We start from the raw sequence: 21,516 nt of genomic DNA, 5'->3' as shown, positions 1-21,516 counted from the left end.
GCCAGCCTGGTCTACAAAAGTGAGTGCCAGGACAGCCAAAGCTATACAGAGAAACCCTGTCTCAAAAGAAAAGAAAAGAAAAGAAAAGAAAAGAAAAGAAAAGAAAAGAAAAGAAAAGAAAAGAAAAGAAAAGAAAAGAAAAGAAAAGAAAAAAGAAAAGACAAGACCACAAAACTAATTGTGGTTGTCATTTCTCTGATTTAGCGATAATAAATTTCTTTTCATATTCATGTTGGCCATTCTTAACCTACAAATAAAAAACGTGTTCTTTTTCTCACTTTTTTCTGTAGTTCTTAATGATTTGTAGATCTGCTAAATGTGAAGTATTTTTTTCCTTTACTGTTAGTCTTTAGGTGTTACGTCTGTCTGTTGTTTTGGGGAAGAATCAGTAATACACCTAGCCAGGAATAGTGGTATACACCACTTTTAATCACAGCAGTCAGGAAATAGAGGCAGGTGAAGCTCAAGGCCAGCCTGGTTTGCATAGAGTTCCAGGGCAGCCAGGGCTACACAGAGATACCCTAACTTATATACACAAAAAATTTTTTAGAGACACTACCCCAAGGCAGGCAACTGTGCTGCCTTATCCTAAGGGTGTAAGGATGTAACAAAATGACTTCTTAAATATGAGTTTAACAGTCATGGTGGGACACACCTTTGATCCCAACACTCAGAAGGCAGAGGTAGTGGACGGCCTGCTCTGCATGGCAATTTCCAGGCCAGTTCTTAGTCTACTTATCTTACAGCATATACCACAAGTTCATTCCTTTCAGGCCGAATGTATAAGAGTTCATGATGCAAATAAACACTGCATTTCATTTACCCATTCAACTGCTGGGTTGTTTCAATCTTTTGGTTGTTATATAAAATTGCTTTAAACACTGTTATTTAAATATGTTGTAGTCTTGCTGTCAATTCTTTAGTCCCATACCAAGAAGCAGGACTGCTATATCATATGGAACCTCTACCTTTAATGTTCTGAAGACCAACCACACTGTTTTTTTTGTTTTTTTTTACAACAGATACACAATTTCGTGGTCTCTGTAAAGGCACAAACACTCCAATTCCCCATCCCTAACAATGTCTACTTCGGTTTGAGCTGATAATAGTCATCTACTAGGTATACTGTCCAAAACTATAAAGTTTGGTTTCCTGTGTAGATGGTTCAACCATCTGAAAAATACTTTGAGTATATAAGAATGGGATCTAATTTCCATTTTCCCATGCTGAAAGACACCTAATTCAACAGCATTTACTGACTTTACTTCCACTTCACCAGTAATATCACCTATATTATAGATCACGTTCCCATATATACAAAGTCTATTTCTGGACAGCATCTTCAACAAATGGTGCTGGTCAAACTGGACAGCTGCATGTAAAAGAATGAAAATAGATCTCTATCTATCACCCTATATAAAACTCAACTCCAAATGGATCAAAGGACCTCAACATAAGACTAGTTGCTCCGAAACTCATTATTTTTAGAAGTGGGGAACAGTCTTGAACTTACTGCCACAGGAAAAGAGGAAATTGATAGCACAGGCACTAAGAACAAAAATTAATAAATGGGACCTCATGAAGCTGAAAAGCTTCTTTATAGCAAAAAACACTATAATTCAGGCAAAGTGGCAGCCTACAGAATGGAAAGATCCTTATCAACTATATATCTGAAAGAGGGTTAGCATCTGGAATAATCAGAAAAATGAACATCACAAAAATAAGTAACTCAATTAAAATAGGGTACAGAACTGAGAATTCTCAAACGATGAAACACTAAAGGCTAAGAATACTTAAAATGTTCAACATCCTTAGCCATCAGAGAAATGCAAATTAAAAATACTTTGACATTTCATCTAACCCCAGTCAGAATGGCCAAGACCAATAAAATAAATGACAGCACTTATTCACTGCTGATAGGAGTGTAAATGTGTGCAGCTACTATATAAATCAGTGTGGTGGTCCCTCAGGAAGGTGGGAATCAATCTACCTCAAGATCCAGCTACACTACTCTTGGGCATATCCCCAAAGGACTCTACATCCTATCAGAGACACCTGCTCATCTATGTTCCCTGCTGCTCTATTCATAATAGCCAGATGCTGGAAACAGCATAGATGTTCAGCAACTGATGAGTGGATAATGAAAATATAATCACTTACACAATTTACAGGTAAATGGGTGGAGCTAGAAAGCATCATCCTGAGCAAGGTAACCCAGACCGAAAAGGACAAACATTACAGGTTTTCTTTGAAGAAAACCTTTTTTTTAACTTTCAATATTTGTATTACAATCTAAAAACCAGAGAGGTTAGGTATAAAATAAAGAACTACAGGGTAGGTCAGCATCTCTCAAAGAAGGGAAATAGAATAACATATTGTTATGGCAAGACAACAGAGAAACTAGAATAAGATTAACCAGGGAGGGGAACGTGGTGAGAAAAGGTGACATTGGGAAGGGACAACTAACACTAAAGTCCACTTGAAATGCCATATGAAAATCTACTATTATTGAAGTTTTCATAAATAAGAAAGGGAGGGAGGGAGGGAGGGAGGGAAGGGGAGAAGGAGAGAGGGAAAGAGAAAGAGATAGAGAGAGAAGAATCTAAATGGAGTCACCAACTAGTCGGGGAGATAATGTTTCTACTAGATATCTTACACACTCTAGTAAAACCTCCAATGCCAGGAATGGTTTATTTATATCTTGATTCATTGCCCAAAGGGGCCATGGAAACTACCAAACATTACAGGCTATTGCCAAGGCTTTTGGTTGTTCTCCACAATCTGAAGGTCAGGTCCTACTGCTAAAGACAACATTTATTTATTACTGACATTGTCAAAGTCAGAGAACTCGGTCCCTAACCAGAAGCTTCACCCCCACTTGGCTAGCATTGATGACACTAGAGGGTACTCTGCATGCTACTGGGTGACAGCAGTAACCATCATATCACTTAGGCACTAACACTGCAGTCTACAACAATGATTTTCCTGCAAAATATCAAAATATACTAGTGCAATAGTGGCACAAATGTTACAGAACTAACCAATCACTTATTGTTTGGACTTAAGGACCACTTCATGAGATAGAACTCATCTACCACAGCTCAAGTGGTCAAGAACCTGAGATTAGACAGGTCAGGAGCCTAGGGAAAAGCCTAATACTATTATTCCTATTATTCTTCTAAAGTAGCATAGCAATAAAATGACTCCTAATGACATGTTGCTACACCCACAGATCAAAGCACTACTCAGCCCACACCAGAGAAGCTTCTTGTGGTAGATGGGAATTAACACAAAACCCCACAACTAGTCAATGTATACAAAGAGTGAGAGACTTGGGAACACTCTGCCTTAAATAGGATATCTTCATCAAAGCCTCATGCATCAGGGAGCTATGAGGAAGAAGAGAGAGAAAAACTGTCCAAGCAATACAACTTTGACACACATGTACAGAACCAGAGATGGGAGCACATACCTGCAACAGTCCCACTGGGAAGAGACGGGAGGATCCAGGGCTTACTTGCCAGCTAGCCTAAAAGCCAACTGATGGGCTGCCAGGCTCAGTGAAAGAATCTTTCTCAAACTGGGGGAGGGGAAAGTCAGCAATTGTTTTTCTTGCAGAAAAGGTTGGTTTGGCTCCCAGCACCTACACAGCAGATAACCTCTTCTGGCCTCCAAAGGCACTACACACCCCTGGTCCACAGACATTCCTACAGGCAAACCACCCATACACACAAAATAAAAATAAAAATAAAAAATAAATCTTCAAAAAATTTTTTCTAAATAGGGTTGGACTCTAAACTCTCTCTACCAGATCCCCAACCCATACCACAGAATCCAAAACATGCTACCCCAGGTAAGCTTTCTTTGCAATGAACTCTAGTGAACACACAGACAAATGGCTGCTTATGGTAGGATATCTATACCAGCCCATTTAAGGCTCAGAAAACATAGCAGAAGACTGGGTAGAAAGAATCTATGAGCTGGAAAGACAGAGATGGACTGCAGAATACTATATTCTGAGCACAACCCAACCATTGTATTCATGACATCACAGCAGTTATAGCTGCCTATACTGGGCCTGCATGAGGCTAACACTCTCATCAAATCAAGCATGGATTAGAGAGGGAGTCATGCCCGACCCTGATGAATTACTGGATGCTAGTGAATTCAATGGCAGAATTTACCAGTCATAGTCTTCACTTCTGTTCCCACAGGTGAACCCATCAGGCTCCAACCATAGTTTGATCCTATGGTCACACAGATGGCACCTGGTTAAACTTAGTTGTTCACAAACAAAACATAAAGACATGAATGTGAGTGTGAGGGAATGAGACTAGACTACATATATACAACTGTCTATATATATATATATATATATATATATATATATATATATATATGAGAGAATAAAGCAACAGAAGATACTCACTGTTGATCTCGTGTGCACACCTACACACATGCATATAATACATATATTACAAAAGTGAAATATACACATAAACAACCTTATAAGAGGTCAGATCCTCTGATAATATGTAAGGATTAGCTTTGGGAAAGAAAAAGTATCCAGACAAGTCAAGTATCTACACAAAAGTAATAGTATCCATACAAAGTCAATCGACTAGCATGCTTAGAAACTATTCTTGCTGTCAAACACAATAGTAAACAAAATAATCAAGGCCAAGTAATTTAAAAAACAATGAACCACCAGTATTCGTGATCAAAATTCCTCTATTATTTCTGTGAACTAATCCATTTAAAACAGCCAGGCACAGTGTTGCATGCCTTTAATCAGCACTTGGGGTTTGGGGTGGGGGTCGGCAGATGCAAGCAGATGTCTGTGAGTTCAAGGCCAGCCTGGTCTGCAAAGAATTCCAGGACAGCCAGAGCTATTAGAGAAACTCTGTCTCAAAAAAACAATATTACAATATTAGAGAAACTGTCTCAAAAAAAAAAAACCATATATATACACACATATATATGTATATACACACACACATATATATATATACACATACATACATACATACACACACACGCACACACACACGCACGCACACACACATATATATAAATAAAATTAACAATAATAGTACAGAGCAAAACTCATTATGCCCTCTGTCCAGAAGCCTAATACTGAATCATTTTTCTTGGCAGGGAAGAAGAAAGGCATTAGTACCACAACTGGTGACATAACTTAGTGGTAATATATTTGCCATGCCAGAGGCCCTGGGACCAATCCTCAATACAACAACAAAATAAACAACTAGCATTAAGTAAGAACCCAACAACATTCAAATGAAATACTGAATTATTTCTATACAAATAATCAGACTAAATATGAAAACAAATCCTGGTTATATAATTTGCTCTTTGAGTTCTTGATATAAAGCCTCAAAATTCTTTGGACTTCCCTAAAGGCAGTGTTTGCTATGATACTAGTTCTTTCATAGATAGCATCAGCTAGCCACTTAAAGACCAAACAAGATCGACTATATGACTTAAATATGGGGATGTTGGATTGACCCATTTTGAGGAAGAATGGCTAAAGATTGGTCTCAGCTTTGGTCAATGGCAGAATCAAGCAGCCCAGAAAATGATATCTAAGTAAAGACTCTGGATACGCAGGGCCTATGGAAGCACATGGAGCTTCCTACCTGGTGAACACACTGACTTGCAAGGGTAAAATTTAAAAGAAAAACAAAAGAACTGATCATCTAGTATTATTAAAATACAAAAATAAGAACTCTACACATTATTCTTCTGATAGCTTGCCATCTAACTAAAGAGAGTAAAATATATAAAATAGCAGATTCTCAAGTAACACATATTAAACCTTGAGACTACTGAGTTTCCGATATTCTCCAAAGGCCTACAGAAGTCACTGTGAAACAATGTATCTCAGTCTGTGGCTATTATTTCATGTACAGCAAATTTTCAGAACAAATTTACAAGATAAATACTGTATCTAATAACTAAGGAAAGTTAGTTTGGTATTCAAATATGATTCAACTTCAGTTAAGAAGTTTGCTAAGGCAATGACTTAATAACTTGCATATACATTTGTAGTATCTCCATGACAGAGAGTGAATTACATCATCAAAGAAAATGAAGTACCATGATGAAACTGGCTAACAATAAGCATGAAAAATGTTCAAAACTAACAAAAATGAAAAGTCACTGAAACACACAATAGAGAATCACAAAAAGATGGCACCTTTCTAAAAGGAATTCTCAGTGACAAACCATGACAACACTAATCAAGATTCTTATAGGTGTGCTTTTAAAACACACACACACACACACACACACACACCACATTTATTCTCAAAACTGTATTTTTCCTCTAAATACACCTTAATTTGAATGAAGGAAGACCAAATCCTGATAGTAATACAGAAACGAGGGAAAGCTGGTAACTAAGAGACTAAATTGCAGGGAGAGAATGGTGCCTAATTACCCCTCCCATTAATTAAGGAAACGGATAAGCAGAAATATAATCAAAACTTAAAGAGGCTAGGCAGTGGGGCATGGTAAGCAGTGGTAGAGCACTTTCTTAGCATGTATGAGGCCTGGGCTTTGATCCTCAACACAACAAAAAGGAAATTCTTAGCTGAAAGTAAACAGACGGCCTTCTGACAGATCTACCTAGAAATCAAATACCCAATAGTAATGAACACAATAAATAATAGGAAAACAGTTGAAAAATCACTGAATTCTAATTAATAGTATAAAAGAAACCATAAAAATATCAAACAATAGCAGAAATTTAGAGTTAAGACTGCACACAGACTGATTTCAGGATCTACTAACTAAAAAAGTATACCATGTTATATTTTTCATGTATAACACAAAAGGTTTACATTATAAACTCAAGAATATCATGTTTTAAGCTGTGTCTCTTTTGTTGTTGTTGTTTTTGTTTTTGGGAAAAGGCAACTTTATAAACTCACATATCTCAACATTTTAAACCAAACAACTAGACATTTAAAAATTCTTATTTTTAAGTGCCCTGATATTTTTCCCTCTTGCAGGAAGTTTTTTAGTGAAGCCCACAGTTAAGAGACTTTGAATTTTAAAGTACTTTGTATTTTAAAAGATACTGGATATTTTAAAGGGATTGAACTTTTAATATGTAAAGACTGTGGGACTTTTAAAGTTATTTAGATCTTGGGGATGAATAAGAACTAAGGATTGAAGCTTACTAGTGATGTGTTTGTGTGTCAAGTTGACAAGGGGTCAATTGTACTGGCTAATTTTGTGTCAACTTGACACAGCTGGAGTTATCACAGAGGAGCTTTAGTTGGGGTAATGCCTCCATGAGATCCANCTGNANGGCATTTTCTCAATTAGTGANCAAGGGGGNNNNGCCCCTTGTGGGTGGNNNCATCTCTGGGCTGGTAGTCTTGGGTTCTATAAGTGAGCAGGCTGAGCAAGACAGGGGAAGCAAGCCAGTAAAGAACATCCCTCCATGGTCTCTGCATCAGCTCCTGCTTTCTGACCTGCTTGAGTTCCAGTCCTGCATCCTTTGGTGATAAACAGCAATGTGAAAAATGTAAGCTGAATAAACCCTTTCCTCCCCAACTTGCTTCTTGGTCATGATGTTTGTGCAAGAATAGAAACCCTGACTAAGACAACCATGTTATATTTTTCATATATAACATAAAAAGTTTACATTATAAATTCAAGAATATCATGTTTAAGCTCTGTCTCTCTGTTGTTGTTGTTGTTGTTGTTGTTGTTGGGAAAAGGCAACTTTATAAACTCACATATCTCAACATTTTAAACCAAACAACTAGACATTTAAAAATTCTTATTCCCAGGAGAAAAGGATAAAAATCTTTTCAATGTTACTTCATGTTGCAATTTAGCAACCACCAATAAGGTACGCCTCTTACCATGGGGTGATGTGTTGGTTCCTTGTCTTAAGATAACTACATAAAAGACTGTTGCTTACACACGAAGAAACAGTCTGCATACTAACCTGGCCCAGTCCAGGCATACCTCCTCCAAGTCTAAGAAGTCTGTCCATATTTCTAGAAAACAGAAACAAAGGCAAACGTTCCTAAGCACAAAAGTGTTTACTCAATTGCTATCTATATAATTCACCTTCAGTCACTCAGTATGTCAAAAATATTGGTGGTAATTACAACACAACATCAGACTTCCTGTTAATTAACACCACATATTAATTCAAGAAGCTGTCTTCCATGCTAATTAACAGACCTTATTTTACTGCTTTGGTTTTGGGTTATCCCCAGTTTTAAAGACAAGCAATCTTAGCATACTTTCAAAACTTTGCTATCCTTAAGTTAATTATATTTTCTTATTGTTATCTAATAAAGTACCTGGATGCGGGGGGGGGGGGTTCCTAGAATGCTTATCATATGTATGATTGAATTTCCTTCAATTTGTTCAGAGTGTACAAATAAAAATCTACACTTTTAAATTAAAATTTAACATCCTCATTAGTAAGTGCTGTGCTAATTAACTTACGGCTTGTCAGTTATCATCAAAACTACATGTGAAAGACATTGTAAGTAGATTACAGATCTCTGAATTAGCATCAAAGGCTTGTTAAAAATGAACTCATTATATTAAAAGAAAATACTATAAACATAAACTGCATTAAGTGATGTTCTGGAGCCCACACAGACACACTTATATCAGATTTTGTAGAGATACACATCCCTTCACAGCTGCTACTCTAAATCACAATTTCAGAGTTAATTATTACAGCTTTGAGATATCAGTTCATCTTCAGCATCTGGAATAACTAAAGAAGATATTCATAAGCATGAGAAGCTCACAGAGAACTAAAGGAAAGAAATGGCAGTTGTACTCACATGACCTCAGATACAGAACAAGGAATCAAATTATTCAAACGAACTGCAGTGTAACTAAGCACGTAAAAATTAAAACAAAGCACTTTGTAACTTTAAAACTATTACAGAGCCTTAAAATGTATGTGCCTTCTTCAGCAGTATATAATTTAAATCATCACAAATTATAATCTAGACCAAGTGCTGGGAGATTAGGAATTTTTGTTCATGCTTTATCAATTAAAAATGCTACAAACTAAATCTCAATAACATACTTAAATTATTACAATTCTGTCCAATTATGTTTGTTGAATCAATTGGTAACAACTTTGACAACTGTAAAATCACAAACTTTAAGACTGCATATAGAAAGGCACACACAAATGATAAAGACATGAACAGCACCTTGGCTGGTGTAAACATCACCTGTATCAAGAAGCCACATGAAAGACCTCTCAAGCCCCCTTCCAGACCCTACCACTCCAGACAGGTGGGATTCTGGCTTCTAACAGCACAAAATAGTTCCGCTGTTTTCAAACTGAATAAAAACAGAATCATAGATTTTTTTTTTTTGGTCTGACTTTTCTTTCACACAACATGTTTATGAGATTCACAACAGATGAATTCATCTGTACAAATGAAAAGGCAAGAAAATTTGGTATTTCATACGAGATCTAATCTTCACAACCATGCTTATCTGCCTAATTATAATTACAAATAACATATTCGTCAAGTTCCTCAACTTGATGAATATCTAAAGGGATTCAATACAATCCCTTTTAGACAACCCTGTGTATTTTTAAATATTAAAGATTATTTTCTCTAAAATATATTTCTAAAGAAGAGAAATTCTTTTGAACCATTTCAAGTTCACAAAACTAAAGAATCAATGGAGGTGGCAACGTACACTTCAGAATACATATACATATATGTACATATCCATCCGTTCATTCTAGGCCAAAGTCGGCTCCCAGCTGTGTTAGTTTATCTACTTTCCCTGTGCTGTTTCTGATGACATTACTCAGACTCCAGATGCTGTGAATATACATGAGCGATGTGGGGAGCAGAGGGAAAGAAAATCTGGCAGGTCAAATTTGTGTTTTTCACAAAATTAGAGTCTGAGCAAACAGGAAAAGATATTTAACAAATTAAAACACTTAAGATGAACACATTTTATAAAAATACTAACATTTGGAAATGAAATATATTGATAAATATTCTACATCACTCAACTTCTAAAATCTGGTTATCACACATAATTTGAAGCCTGTTAAAAAGATAATACATTTACATGGTATCTATCATATCCTAAAAACAACAGTTAAAGATAAAATACATTCTTAAACCTTACCTGTTCAGTAACTGTAATTCTTACAGTGTTAAACTTCAATTTGTTGAATTTGACAAATTTGTTATTAACTCCAAGTCTTGCTAATTCTGGCAGATACAATTTTTCACAAGTAGTTTCTCCTCTCTCTCCTAAAAAGGAAAGGTATTTAATTATTTTGAGAATTGAGAACATTTTATTACCTGCCCTTCACACACACCCCCAAAGAAGCAAAAACCTGCAAATGAAATAGAAGTCACCATTTCCCCAATGCTGGCTCTAAAACCGAGTTTTAATAATTATCTTGCGAGCATAGACTTATTTACCACCTAAGCACATATTATACATCAAGATTGCTCTGTTACACTATGTTTATGTTGTGCTTTTTCTACAGAATTTAAAGACTGACATTTTATAGCTTTCAGTATTCCTTGAGGTCTCTTAAAGAATAATATTTACTTATCTTTTTAAAAAGAATTTAAAAATCACTCTATTATATAATAGTATAGGTTGCAGTCTCATAGGAGGAACAACAATATGAACTAACCAGTACCCACTGGGACTAAACTACCAACCAAAGAAAACACATGGTAGGACTCATGGCTCTAGCACCATATGTAGCAGAGGATGGCCTAGTCTGTCATCAATGGGAGGAGAGGCCCTTGGTCCTGTGAAGGTTCTATGCTCCAGTATAGAGGAATGCCAGGGCCAGGAAGCAGGAGTGGATGGGTTGGGGAACAGGGAGAGCGGGGAGGGGGAGGAGGGGAGGGGATAGGGAGTTTTCAGAGGGGAAACTAGGAAAGGGGATAACATTTGAAATGTAAATAAAGAAAATATCTAATAAAAAAATTCTATACTTGTGCATACAGGACCCTACTAGTGTTATTTTTCTTTTATCTTGAAAATTGGACCACTATGATCCTGCAATTAGTTCATCATTTATTTATTCACAAATATAATGAAAATAATAAGAACATGTAAAGTGCTAAGAGTTATAAAATGTAAAGAGGGATAGTGTTAGAGCAACACTATTATTCTTTAATTACTACAGTGTGGCCCAAAGCTTTCAAAAAGATGCTGGACACCCTGAGTTTGAAGCCAGACTAACACAGTAAAATTCGGTCAAAACCTACAACAAAACACTCCTACTCTCTCTGCTTCTCCTCTTCCCTCTCTGAACACACTTCAGAATTTAGAACTTTAGATTCTCCACTCATAATCGCAAAGGGATAAACACTGAGGGGAAAAAGTTTCATTTTATTGCAGATCACAAGTGACTGCAGAGTGGCAAACAGTAAATCTTGGTACTACTGACACTCAGAGCCACGTGGGGGCTGTCCGGTGGATAACTGGGTGTTTAGCAGTATCTTTGATGTCTATACATTATATGTCAGCAGAAATAACTAACGTGACAGTGAAAAATATCTCCAGACATTGCTAAATGTCCCTTGGAAGGGCAAAAATCATTCAACTGAGAATTATTTCTATAAAGATAATCTGAGACTACAAATCTTGAGACAACAATATCCTTTTTCAAACTTATGAACTAAGGAGTTCTGGAAACAATTTGGCAGTTGTTCAAAAATGTAAACACAGAATTACTATATGGTCTACCAATTCTATTCCTTGAAATATGCTACAAAGTATTTAAGACATGTCTTTCAAACAAGACACATACATACATGTGTATAGCATTGTGATTCACAATAGTCAAAATATGGAAATAGTCCAAATGCCTATCACATGGTGAATAAACAAATTCTATCATATATACATACAATAGAATGCATTGAATATTATGTGGCTATTAAAAGGAACAAAATTATGACACATGTATATTACAATTTGGCCAAACCTGAAAACATTATGTAAAGGCTGGAAATGTAGCCCAGTCACTGAGTGCTTGCCTAGGTGTGTAAAAAGATCTGAGTTCAATCCCTAGCACAAGAAGAAAGGAAGGAAAGGAGGAAGGGAGGGAGGGAGAGAGGAAAAGAGGAAGGGATAGAGTAGCAGGAAGCTAGATCTTAAAGGTGACATATATAATGGTTTTAACTTCCAAGTCGACACACCCTAGAATCACTTGAGTTGAAGAGTCTCAATAAGAGATTATCTAGATCAGGCTGGCTTGTAGGGGACTCACTATCTTGACTGTCTTGATTGCCTTTATTTATATGGAAAGACACAGCCAGAAATTGGGTGAAACCATTACCTGGTTTGAGACCCTAGACTGTGTAAGAATAGAGAAAACTAGCAGGAGTACTAGGCATACACTCACTCCTTACTCTGTTACTAACTGTTGATGTAAAGGGACTACCTGCTTCAAATTCCTACCCTGACTTCTCCAAAATGATGGACTACCAATTGAATTTGTAGGATAAAAGTGATTCCTTTTTATTACAGCAACAGAGACATCATGTTATTCCACTTAAGTGAAACATAAAGTAACCTATTAGATGAAAGTATACTGTGATAGGCCACAGGAGTGGCAAAGAAGTTAAACAGTCTTATGTTAAATCCATTGTTTCTATTAAAAAACAAAACAAAACAAAACTCATACTGTGTTTTGACTTCCATACCACTTTTGACTTCCATAAATAGTGCACAAGTTTCTACCTTTCTCTTCCCCAACACTCTCTCAGTGTGAGGACTCATATGCTAGTCATTCAGCCTGGGATGAGATGGAATTCTAGAGTAGCTTTACTTTGTTGTTTCTCTAGTGGCTAAAGTGATAGAAACTTTTAAAAATAGCTACTGATCATTTGTGTTTCTGCTTTTAAGAAACACTCTCAATTCATTAGCCATTTGTTGACTAGCAGCTTTATTTTGGGGGGGGGGGGCAGACAGGGTTTCTCTGTGTAGCCCTGGCTGTCCTGGAACTCACTCTGTAGACCAGGCTGGCCTCGAACTCAGAAATTCGCCTGCCTCTGCCTCTGCCTCCTGAGTGCTGGGATTAAAGGCGTGCACCACCATGCCCGGCTGCAGCTGCAGCTTTTTTCTTAACAAACATTTATTTCTATTTATGCATGTGTACACCATTTGTGTGGGGGGGGAGTGGTTTTGATTTTTTTTTTTGATGTTTAATTTTTGTGGATCTTTATATATTCTAGATACTAACCCCTCTGTCTAAAGTACAGCTGGCAAAGATTTTCTCCTATTCTGCAAGCTGTCTGTTCACTGTTAAGTTTTTTTTGTTTTTTGCTGTATAGAAGGTTTTTGATTTCATGTATCCCATTTGTCAACTCTAATTGGTATTTATAAATCTAAAAATAAAATGTTTTACAATCGAAGCAAGTATGATGGCTCTCCTCCATTCAACAAAATCATGAGCTGTCAATGTTTTTAAAAAAGTATTACAAGTGAGAAGATGAAAAGTGCTGGAAAGGGTTGGTAATAATACAGTGATTCAACAAAGCAAATATACTAAACACTGCAGAACTACATACCAAAAGGTTACAATGATACATTTTACCAGGTCTATTTTACACACCATACCACACAGAGACACAGACACACACACGCACAGACAGACACACAGACACACACACACACACACACCAAAACAAAACAAATCAGGGCCTACTACAAATGTACCAACACATGAGGACTTCCTGGCTGTCCTGAGGATTAAGCCTATTGAACAACGCTAGGCAAGCTTTCTGTTACTGAACTATACCTCCAGTTCCTATCAAGGAATTTGAAATACGGAACTCATCTTCACAAGAGACATATATTCCAGGGGTTCACGCATGGAAAATAGTGAGCAATTAGCTACACTCAAAGGATGCTGTTCATCTGAGTTACCTCAACTTTCAAAATCAGAAAATACAGAATAAGAACTTACATGTGCTACATGTACAACTCACTAATGTCTATTTCCCCAATCTTTATTTCATATCGTTAAGTTATTAATAAGATGATCTAGGGGTGCAAGAAACAAACAGCACCCTGGGATGAGATAAATAATGACAACTATTTTCCTTAGCATATGGGGGTCAATGCAGTCACCCTGCAGGAGAAGCCAGGAAGGCAGCACTGGCTCTAACACTCATTCTTCTGTCAATTACTGCTCCTTAATTTTCTCATTCACAAAGAGAGAATAGAGAACGTCTGTTTCATACAGCTGTTTAGAAATCAATGCACACAGAAAAACATTTAACACAACCATAGGCATAAAACAAGCAAACAATGAATGCTACTTTTATAACAGCACTCACAATCCTAGAATGGCCACCCTTCTTTCTCACTCTGAAGCCACTTAGAAGGCCACAGAACACCAGGTATATTCACAGAAATAAATCCATCATATTGGCATACATTTTCAGAATTTAGCAAAAAAGTTCACAAGTTAAACTGTTCACAGTAACATAAAAGTGAGGGTGTCGTAGTTGTTGTTTTGGGGCTTTTTGGTGGGTGGGGTTCGAGACAGGGTTTCTCTGTACACAGATCTCACTCTGTAGACCAGGCTAAGCCTAAAAATCACAAAGATCTGCCCGACTCTGCCTCCAAGTCATGAGCCATAACCACCTGGCTAAAAGAGAACATCTTCAATTCTCAGAAACAGAAGCAATGTAAAAGGTTTCTAGATCCAAACTAAGTTTCCACATATCAAAAAACTGAGGATTTAAGAGTCCACTCATAATAGATTCACTTTAGTATTTTCTTTAATCTATTTTATTTTGATGTGTGTGTTTTACCTGCATGCATGAATGCATACCATGAGTGCCTGGTGCCCCTTAAGATCCAGAAAAGGGTATCAGATCCTCTGAACAGGGCGGCAAACATTTGAGTGGCCACGTGGGTGCTGGAAGCTGAACCTGAGTCCTGTGGCTCTTACAAGTGCTGCTAAGCACTGACCCCCTTCTCTCTCTACCCCTGACATAACTTCTCTTAACACATTTCTTACCACACTATGAAGTGTTTTACATACCCAGTATAACATCACATACATAGTGATATTCAGAACCCTTATTAGCAAAGAGTATAAAACAAGTATCTACTTGAAGGTTGATGACTTGTCAATCTCTCAGGGTAATAGCTGACTAAAATGTAATTATTTTTAGATCATGTTCATGTTGGCTTTAAATCAGTTCTCAAATATTTATAGGCACTACACGGAACAATGGCTACCTAAAAAGCAGATCCTTCAGAGTTGAATTAGTTTACATTTCCCACCTTCCTAGGGATACTAATATATCAAAACTACCTAAACGTCATTTGAAATCATGAAACATTTAGTCACTCAGGCTTTACCTTGTATCTCCTACTTTACTGGTTTACTCCCCATTCCTCTATGTAAATATTAATACTCTCAAATCAAACTACTCCATATTTGGGATCTCACTATATTTCTACATTCAATTTCTGTTCTCTGATTTGTGGAAACTTCATCCCTACTTTTTCCAGAACAATCAGAACCAGAGTTAAAACTAAATGTAACTCTTTAAGAAGGATTTTTTTTCCCCACCTCTTGGGTTTTATGAGACAGGACCTTGCCATAGACCAGCTGGCCTCAACAGGTACAGCAATCCTACCACCTTTGCCTCAGGAGTACTGGAATTACAACACTTGAAAAGCAAGACTGGGAGCCACCAGCAAGGAGGCTTAGCAACTGAAGGGCTTACTGCTTAGCCTGATGTCTTAGTTGAGCCCCAGAACCCAAATGGTTTAAGTGCTGAACTGACTTCTGGAGGCTGTCAGACTGTTTCTTCTCCCCTCCTCACACCCATTGTATCCAACTATCTCCACCTGTGTCTGTCTCCCTCCCCTCTCCCACAAACACCAATCAGTGAATCAATATTTTAAACATTAAAAAACAGGATTCCACTCTAACCTCCATGTAGAAGACTGAGAATTTAGTCTTAGAAGAAACATAGCTATCTACCACATTGTCACTAATTATATCTAAGCAAAATATTTGCTAAGAACTACCATACAGAAAAACTGTAATATAAAGTAAAAATGGCTCTAAAATCAATCAACTTAGATTTGAAGGATAAGCTATTTTGTTCTGAGCTAGATGCTAAAGTTCATCTACAACATACACAACCCTGCTAAGTCTGTTGTCACAATACATCCAAAATGTCTAACAGAACCTGGATGAACTACCCTAGGTTCTCAATAAATGCTGCCACTGTGCATTTGTTGCATGTAACCATCACTATAGTTACAGCTCTCTTAAAACTGGTAAAGATCATCCAACCTAATGCTTTCCTGGCGGCTGAGGATCTCAAACCATCACAAAGCACAGTATGGATTCTCCAGTAAGAGCAGCAACACTACAATAAACTCATCACAAGCAGACTCGGTGTGCGCACTCAGGTAAGGCTTTTACAGGTGGTCACCAAAGCACTACTGTAACACTGAAAACCAAAAGGACACAACTGCTTCTTGTTACTGATTTTCAAATGATTCTGAATCTAGGTACTAGGCAGTGTTTATATGGCAAGTATAAAAAGAAGATGAATCCAGTCCCTGAAGTTAAAACTCCAGCTTTTTAACTACAATAGCAATGTTTTATTATCAAAGATCTTATTGGGTGGGGGTGGGATGAACGTCCCAAATCCAACAGGTGAGAGTAAAATAAAAGATCAGAACTTCAAAATGTTGTTCTTTTGACAAGATTTAACTAGGTTTTAGACAAAGTCAAGACAACTTTCAGTTCTTTACCAAAACACCTTAGCTATAGTTAATGATGAGCCACCGTATATCTTAATTATCGCTACATATACAACCTATGCACTTTTAAGACACATAATTTATTTGTATTACTTTAATTGTGTGTGGGGGAGGGTATCTACACATCAGTACAGGTACCCCAGGACATCTGCAGAGCTGGAGTTACAATCCATTGTGAGTCGCTGGATATGGGTGCTGGGAATAGAACCCAGGTACTCTGCAGGAGCTCTCTCAAGGCCCTAAGCAATAAAATTTAAACATTAAAAAACAAACCATTTATTGAGGTAACATGGTGCCCACCACTACATTAATTATCCACACTGACAATCTGTCCACTTTCAAACTTCAACGTTAAGTGCTTGTCTTGTTCCTTTACCTGTAATACCAACACTACACTGTGGAGGCTAAAGCAGGAAGATCCCAACAGGCAGTGGTTAGCCTGGGTTGTGTAGGGAGAAGCCATCTCAAAAACAAACAGAAAAGCAGAACCACCAGCAGCCTGACCTATAATAGGTTACACAGACCAGGCCGGCCTCAAGCAGCCAGAGATTCTCCCCACCTTTTCCTCCCTAGTACTGGGAGTGTTCACATGAGAACTGTATTTGTTTGCTAACTTTTAAGGCCTTTTATATTAAATCTTTACCAGCGTTTGCTTTTTTGTTTTTTGAGAGGGTTTTTGTTGTGAGACAGGATCTCACTGTATAGCCCTGACTGGCCCAGAACTCGTTTTGTAGATCAGCCTGCCTCTGCCTCCTGAATTCTGGCATTAGAAGTGTTTACCACTGTCTTGAAGTTTCTATTGCTGTGAAGAGACACTATGACCACAGCACCTCTTATCGAAAACATTTCATTGGGGCTGGCTTACAGGTTCATTTTCATCATGGTGAGAAGCGCGGTGGCATGCAGGCTGACATGGTGCCACAGCGTTCTACATCTTGATCCACACGCAGCAGGAGAATGTGTGCCACACTTGTGCATATGACACCTCAAAGCCCACCCCAACAGTGACACACTTCCTCCAGCAAAGCCACACCCCCTAATAGTGCCACTCCCTTATGGGCCTATTGGGGCCAATTACAAACTACCACAGCCACGAAGTGGAACTTGGTTGCCATTTTAACTTTTTTTCACTCGGTGCTAAAGTAGAATTACATGCCTTTAACCTCAACACTTGGAAAACTGAGGTAGGATTATATTAATTTAAGGTCAGCCTGGTGTACATAATTAGTTTTAGACCATGCAGATAGACTGAGTAAGAACCTATCTCCAAATTAATAAGTAAACAAAGAGTTCCCAAATTTCTTAAGACTCTTTTGAAATGCCGGGATTATTCTTTGGCAGACCCTGAGCGCGATCGATCCACGGGAAAACTGAGTTCTAATAACCCGCAGCAGCGGAAGTTGATTTCTACTTTACTCAAAAATGGAAATGCAACCAATTCACAGACCAGTAAGTACTCAAGTGGAGCAATACAACAAGTAATGGCACAGCAGGAACAACCCAACTTTATTCTGAAAACATTCAGGATTAAAAGTCATGCCTCTCTGAAGGTTTTTAAAGCTAGCAGGACAAACGATTAAGAGAACATGCACGCTCCCGAAATTCGGTCCCTCCTCGCTCCTTTTCTTCCCTGGACTGGAAGTTTTGCAATACGGGAGGATCTAAAGACGAACACCAGTGGACCATAAACAGGGTTCTGCCAGTTGATGGGTTAAAGGTTCCCAAGCTAGAGGGAAGCAGATACGTTTGCAAAGAGATGACATCCAGACCTAACCCTGCCAGACACCCGGAGGTGAGGGAAGAAAGGACCAAGGGGCCCGCGCTCCCCATCAGGCCCCGGACTCAACCGGCAACCAGGCTGGGCAACGTGACTCAGGAAAGCCCAAGGCTTGCGGCGGCCTAGCGAGGCAGGCTCCCGGACGTCCCAGGCCCGCCTCGGGGCTCGGCTGAGGCCGCCCGAAGAGAGGTCGCGGTCTGCATCCTACCTGGCCTTGTGGCGACGCGGCGGCGAGGGCAGCGCCTCACACTCAACAAGGACCTGGCTCGGAGACCCGGCGATGAATCAGCCCGATTCCATTCAAAAGAGTCGCCCAGGCCTCTGCTGAGAAGTACTTCCGGGTTCCCGGCTTCCTTCGGCTTCCTTTCCTCTGCCGCCAATGGGAGTCCGCCGGGGAGTGGAGCCGCTGGGGGGCGGAGCCGGCTGGGGGCGGAGGAGCGCGCGGCGCAGGCGCAAGGCCGCCTGGTCCTGGGCCCCGGGAGGCGGAAGTCAGGCGAGCTGCTGGTTTTCTCACAGCGCGAATCCTGCTTCACTGAGGTCTCCATGCTTTGGGAATTTTGGAGTTAATCAGCCCTGTGCAGCCTAGAATCTGCTTGGTGCTGTCCTTCGCCTTTGTGGCCTTCTTCAAAAAGTAAAAAAGTTGAATTCAGATTGTTTTTGTCACTTGAAAAGTAAAAATTAAAGGGGTTGTGGGGGATGGGGAGATGGTTAGAAATAAACTTTCTGCATCCGAGTTTTCCTTTTCCTGCCTTCACTGCCTAAGAAAAGGGTTATAGATCTCAAGGAAATTCGACGTTTTTCCAGTGTTCCTGCCTCTTATTTTCAGCTGTTTCAATACGTATTGAAAGAACTACTTCTCTACATAATTAAACAATAACGACCTTTTTATCTTTGTGTTAGATTTTCAAAACAAAAGTTACTCAAGTTAACTTTGGCAAGTTTCAATCACACCCTGGGACTAGATACAATCTCCGTTTAGGTCACTCACCATGTTTAGGGATTACTCCCACTTTCTCAAATATGTTAAAATGCATCTTTAAAGCGTTTCTAATTTTTTTTTTAAAGCATTCCTGAGTCAAAAATCACAATGGAAGTACTGAATGGTGGAAGAGAACGGATTACAGAATCATTCCCCTTTAGTAAAACTCACAAGGAATATGGTTATTAGTCACAAGAATATGGTTGTGATGGTTTTTATATGCTTACCCCAGGGAGTGGCACTATTAAAACTTGCGTGTGGTCCTGTTGGAGTAGGTGTGGCCTTGTTGGTTTAGTTGTGTTACTGTGGGAGTGGTCTTTGACACCCTCAACCTAGCTGCCTGAAAGACAGTACTCTGCTAGCAGCCTTCAGATGAAGATGTAGAACTCTCAGCTCCTCCTGCACCATCATGCCTGCCTGGCTGGATACTGCTATGTTGATACCATGCCCATCTTGATGATAATGGACCTATAAGCCAGCCCCAATTAAATGTTGTTCTTATAAGAGTTGTCTTGGTCATGGTGTCTGTTCACAGCCCTAAAACCCTAATAAGACAATGGTTAAGTCTTACTGGGCCTGAAGAGGTGGCTCAGCAACTAAACACTCTTAATTTTGCTGCTCTTCCAGAAGACCCACGCTCATTTTCCAGCAACCACAATGGGCTGCAAACTGCTTGTAACTTCATCTCTAGAACATTCAGTGCCCTTGTCTCTTTTCCCAAGAACACCACACCCACACACACATACATAAACATACACATTTTAAAACAGTATTTGTATTAATTCTCAAAGAATTAATAAACATTAAACATACTCACTTCCCAGCTCATTTTATAACCCCTCTGTCAAACCTTCCCTCTCTTCCCACCCAACCTGGAACCATTCCTCCCTATCTAGTCTAGTTTGTGTTGCCCAACTAACATAACTAACAGGGAATGTGGTTGACCTGCCTGGGGTCAGAAATAAAAGAAAACTGTCCCTTCCTCTCCCTTCCCTTTGCTAGTTGTAGGATCTGGTACCTACCTTCCCACCACTATGCTGGGGTTTTGTCTGGCTTGAGTTTGCTTACATCTTATGCATGTTGTCACATCACTATGAGTTTATATGTGCAACTGCCCAATGTCTAAAAAAGAGTTTCTTTGATCCACCACCTCAGCTTCTGGCAATCTCTCCATCTACTCTTCTGAAAAGATTCCTGAGCCTTGGAAGAAGGGATGAGATATGATGTATGATTGAAGGCTGAACACTCCACAGACTCCTATTCCCTGTGCGTTGTCTCATGGAGAGGCTCTGTGTTAATTGACATCTACTACAAGAAGTATCCCTGATGAAGGCTGAGATACACTCTGATCTATGCTATGATCTAATAGTATTAGAGGTCATTTCAATACTATGTCCATTTAGCAGAATAACGTTATCGAATTCTTCCCTAAAGCCTATGGCCTATCTAGACACCTTTCTAGGCCCTTTGAACAGTGCCAGGTATTAGTTCTGTCTAATAGAACAGACCTTAGGTACAATCAGAAAGTGTTGGTTACTCCCATAACATTTGTGCCACTATTACATCAGTTGGAATGTCTTGTCAGCCAATTGTTTTTGTAGTTTGCAAGGTTCAGGGCTAGGTGAGACTGATGGTTATTTTTCTCTTCTGGTAGTATGCATTGCATCTTTTAGCACCATAAAAGTTAGTCAAGCCGGGGAGAGGGCAGACTGGAGAAGTGTCACAGCTTCTGGGAAAGATCCCGTTTCTGGTTCCAGTCGTCCATCACCTTTCCTGCCCGAGGAGGGGTGTCCACCCGGGAGGAGTCTCAAGGCCTGAGCCAGAAGGAGAGCCATCTTTGCTCCGGTTTGCTTAGGCTCCAGTCTGCCCTTGCAAGAGTGTGGACCGCAGAAACTACACAGCTTCGGGACAGACAGAAGCAACCTAACTTCTGGAA

The 21,516-nt window shown here is 39.0% G+C and overlaps 1 protein-coding gene across 1 annotated transcript in view; it reads right to left on the bottom strand.

Moving 5' to 3' along the window:
• The window catches only part of Psmd14 (proteasome 26S subunit, non-ATPase 14), a 92,720-nt gene extending 73,731 nt beyond the window's left edge, over window positions 1-18,989 (bottom strand). Inside the window, exons 1-3 of the mRNA XM_021192869.1 lie at window positions 18,810-18,989; window positions 10,174-10,301; window positions 7,985-8,036 (exon numbers count right to left, since the gene is read on the bottom strand). Of these exons, the coding sequence (XP_021048528.1) occupies window positions 7,985-8,032 (48 nt within the window). The 5' untranslated portion in view covers window positions 8,033-8,036; window positions 10,174-10,301; window positions 18,810-18,989. The remainder of the gene's footprint in view (window positions 1-7,984; window positions 8,037-10,173; window positions 10,302-18,809) is intronic.
• Window positions 18,990-21,516: the final 2,527 nt, after the last annotated feature.

Source organism: Mus pahari, chromosome 3 (genome assembly GCF_900095145.1).
Source record: "Mus pahari chromosome 3, PAHARI_EIJ_v1.1, whole genome shotgun sequence".
Classification (NCBI taxonomy): Eukaryota; Metazoa; Chordata; class Mammalia; order Rodentia; family Muridae; genus Mus; species Mus pahari.
Note: the sequence above shows the minus strand (reverse complement) of the source record. Positions and strands in the feature narration are given on the sequence as shown.